General features: G+C 42.1%; 1 protein-coding gene across 1 annotated transcript; it reads left to right on the forward strand.

The window, feature by feature from the left end:
• The first annotated feature begins 559 nt into the window (after nt 1-559).
• On the forward strand, nt 560-3,152 carry LOC133812856 (probable inactive receptor kinase At5g67200). Its single transcript, XM_062246677.1, has 2 exons — nt 560-2,077; nt 2,251-3,152. The coding sequence occupies exons 1-2, from the start codon at nt 664-666 to the stop codon at nt 2,814-2,816; spliced, it is 1,980 nt and encodes a 659-aa protein (XP_062102661.1). The 5' UTR covers nt 560-663; the 3' UTR covers nt 2,817-3,152.
• Nucleotides 3,153-3,399: the final 247 nt, after the last annotated feature.

Genomic DNA, 3,399 nt, shown 5'->3' on the forward strand with positions numbered 1-3,399 from the left:
CAATGCCGAAAACTAGTTTAAAAATAGGTTGTTGCACGCGTGACTAATATTTTTATACGCGTAAAAAATAACATATTTGAACCTAGTTTTCAGCACGGTAAATTATTCGAAATTTTTTAAAAATTTACAAAAAAACTATAAATAACTACAATATACAAAATAATAAAAAAAATCAGACAGAAAAATTTTCACAAGTCATAAATGCAAAAGAGCCCCACTAACCCCACCAGTTTTTGCTATTTTTGAAGCATGTACCGTAGAATCCTCCATTTTAATCTAATTACATAAAGATACATTTTTCGACCAATAAATTTAAAAATCTTTTTATTTTTACTAAATAATAAAAAATAAAAATAAAAGCAAATGATTTAAAGCCACGCGCGAAAAAGGGAAGGGTATGGGGTAATAAAAGTAGTTCTTTCTTCCCATTATCCCCACCTCCCATTCACGTGAGAACCACCTCATAAAATAAAAAAATTTAAAAAATAAAAAAAAACACAAAAATTAATTATTATTATTTTTTTTTTGAAAAAATAAAATAAAAAAACAGCTGCTTCGCAACAACACTCACTCAAACACTTGAAACTATTACTCTCTCAAACAAAACCAACTGAACTAAAACACAAGAAGAAGAAGAGTAAGAGGAAGAAGAAGAATGATACCATGCCCGTACTAACCCACGCGCTTCTCTTCACTCTCTTCTTCTGTTCCTCCGCCGCGGCCGCCTCATTTTCCGACGACGTTGATCCCAACCTCCCATTCCAAACCACACTCGTCCGCCCATCCGACGCCGTTTCGCTAATCGTTTTCAAATCCAAAGCCGACCTCGACAACAAGCTCCTCTACCTTCTCAACGAGCGCTTCGACTACTGCCAATGGCAAGGCGTCAAGTGCGCCCAAGGCCGAGTCGTCCGTCTCGTCCTCCAAGGCTTCGGCCTCCGCGGCGTCTTCACTCCCGACTCGCTCGGCCGCCTCGACCAGCTTCGTGTTCTCAGCTTGAAAAACAATTCGATTTCTGGTCCCGTACCTGATCTCTCCGGTCTCACTAATCTCAAATCACTCTTCCTTGACCGGAACTCCTTTTCTGGCTCGTTTCCGCCGTCGATTCTCACCTTGCATCGTCTGCTCACTCTTGATCTGTCGCGTAACAACTTCACTGGTCCGATTCCGGTTGGTATTGTTAAGCTCGACCGACTTAACTCGCTCCGCCTCGAGTGGAACCGCTTCAATGGAACTCTACCGCCGCTGAATCAGTCTTTGCTTCTCGTCTTCAATGTTTCCGGGAATAACCTCACCGGACCGATTCCGTTAACTCCGGCGCTGTCGCGGTTCAAAGCGTCGTCGTTTTTGTGGAACGACGCGGGACTCTGCGGAGAGATTCTCAACAAAGTGTGCAACTCACGAGCTCCTTTCTTCGATTCGGCGAACGCGACGAGTCCGTCTGCGACTCAGCAACCGCTCGTGCAGAGCGCGGAGTCGTCAGTTGGCGGCGTTGTTCTGTCTCCGTCGTCCCCGGTGAATCACAAGAAAACGGGCCTCATTCTCGGGCTTTCGATTGGGTCGGCCTTTGTAATGGTGATTGTATTGGGCCTTTTCTCATTCGCCAGGGCCCATAAATCAACAATGGCGGCGTCGTCTTCTCCGTCCCCAGAACCAGGAGCTTCACATATTGAAACCCCTCAAGTTCGTGAAATTACGAATTTGCCCTCGAAAACGAAGACAATCGAAGAAATAAAGAGAGTTCACAAGAGTGGCAATTTGGTCTTTAGTGCAGGGGAAGCTCAGCTCTATAGCTTGGACCAATTGATGAGAGCTTCGGCTGAGTTACTGGGTAGGGGTACGATCGGAACCACCTACAAAGCCGTACTCGATAACCAGCTCATTGTCACAGTGAAGCGTCTTGACGCCGTTAAAACGGCCGTTACTGGCAGTGAGGCCTTCGAACGGCATATGGACACCGTAGGTGGACTCCGTCATCCCAATTTGGTGCCCGTTAGGGCTTTTTTTCAGGCCAAAGGAGAAAGGCTCATCATCTTTGATTACCATCCCAATGGAAGTCTCTTCAATCTCATTCATGGTAAGTGAACTGAAATAACTTGTTAAGAAAGTTATCAAATTGATTGAAATTGTTATTGATATTATTTTGCATTTATTTGTTTGATTTGATAGTTTAACTAATAGTTTTTCCATATTTTACAAAGTGACATTAGAAACCCAATAATTTTATGTGAATTTTGGTATGAATATTAGGTTCAAGATCAACAAGGGCAAAGCCACTTCACTGGACATCATGCTTGAAGATAGCAGAGGATGTAGCTCAAGGCCTTGCTTACATTCACCAAGTGTCTAGACTAATCCATGGCAACTTGAAATCCTCCAATGTCCTTCTAGGACCCGATTTCGAGGCGTGTTTAACAGATTACAGCCTCTCCATCTTGGCAGATTCATCAGCCAATGATGATCCCGATTCAGCAGGCTACAAAGCCCCCGAAACCAGGAAATCAAGCAGGCGAGCCACGTCCAAATCAGACGTGTATGCCTTTGGAATACTGTTGTTGGAGCTGTTGACGGGTAAGCACCCGTCGCAGCATCCGTTCCTGTTGCCTACGGACGTGCAGGACTGGGTGAGAGCCATGAGGGACGACGATGTTGGCGAAGATGGTCAGCTGGGAATGCTCACCGAAGTTGCTTGTATTTGTAGTTTGACATCTCCAGAACAGAGGCCAGCAATGTGGCAAGTTTTGAAGATGATACAAGAGATTAAAGACAGTGTTTCGAGTCTGACTGATCAAAATGCTTATGCTGGATATTCTTAATGATTTCAATACTGGTTTGGGGTTCAAAATTAAGAACATTATTATTATTATGAAAGGTGGTTTCAATTGTATATCAGGGTAGGTGTGAAAAGCAAAGAAAGAAAGAAAAGAGAACACTTTCTTTTTATTGACCAAGTTTGAGCAACTTGTTTATGGCCAAGCAAAGCCTGAGGAGTTCTTTTTTGGGGGGGTTGGTTGATTCATTCTATTAACACAAGCAATATTATCTTTCTTTTTTTTTAGTTTGCTTTGTAATTTGGAATTTGGATTGGTTAGGTTGGTAGGGAGTGTTATAAATTTGTGTCATTTTTGATTAAAAAAGAACAAGGTTTGAGATGTGACAATGTGGTAGTGGCTAGGGAAGATGACATGCTAGCTAACCTAACTTGTTTATTTGTTTTAAGTATTGTTAAGTATCACATATAGACTCCAATATTACTTGATGCCATATTAATATAATTTGATATGGGGTTTTGCATGTTCAATTATGAGGCACTTCTTTCTAGGGTTGTGCATCGGTTGATTTGGTAACTAAATGTAAGTATTGGGTTGTAAACATCTAATTGTAATTGGTCTAATTAAG

This window comes from Humulus lupulus, chromosome 1 (assembly GCF_963169125.1).
Source record: "Humulus lupulus chromosome 1, drHumLupu1.1, whole genome shotgun sequence".
Classification (NCBI taxonomy): Eukaryota; Viridiplantae; Streptophyta; class Magnoliopsida; order Rosales; family Cannabaceae; genus Humulus; species Humulus lupulus.

Coding starts and splice junctions, on each gene's coding strand:
- LOC133812856 (XM_062246677.1), top strand. CDS start 664: ATGCCCGTACTAACCCACGCGCTTCTCTTCACTCTCTTCTTCTGTTCC. Junction 2,078..2,250: donor TCTCTTCAATCTCATTCATG/GTAAGTGAACTG, acceptor TATGAATATTAG/GTTCAAGATCAACAAGGGCA.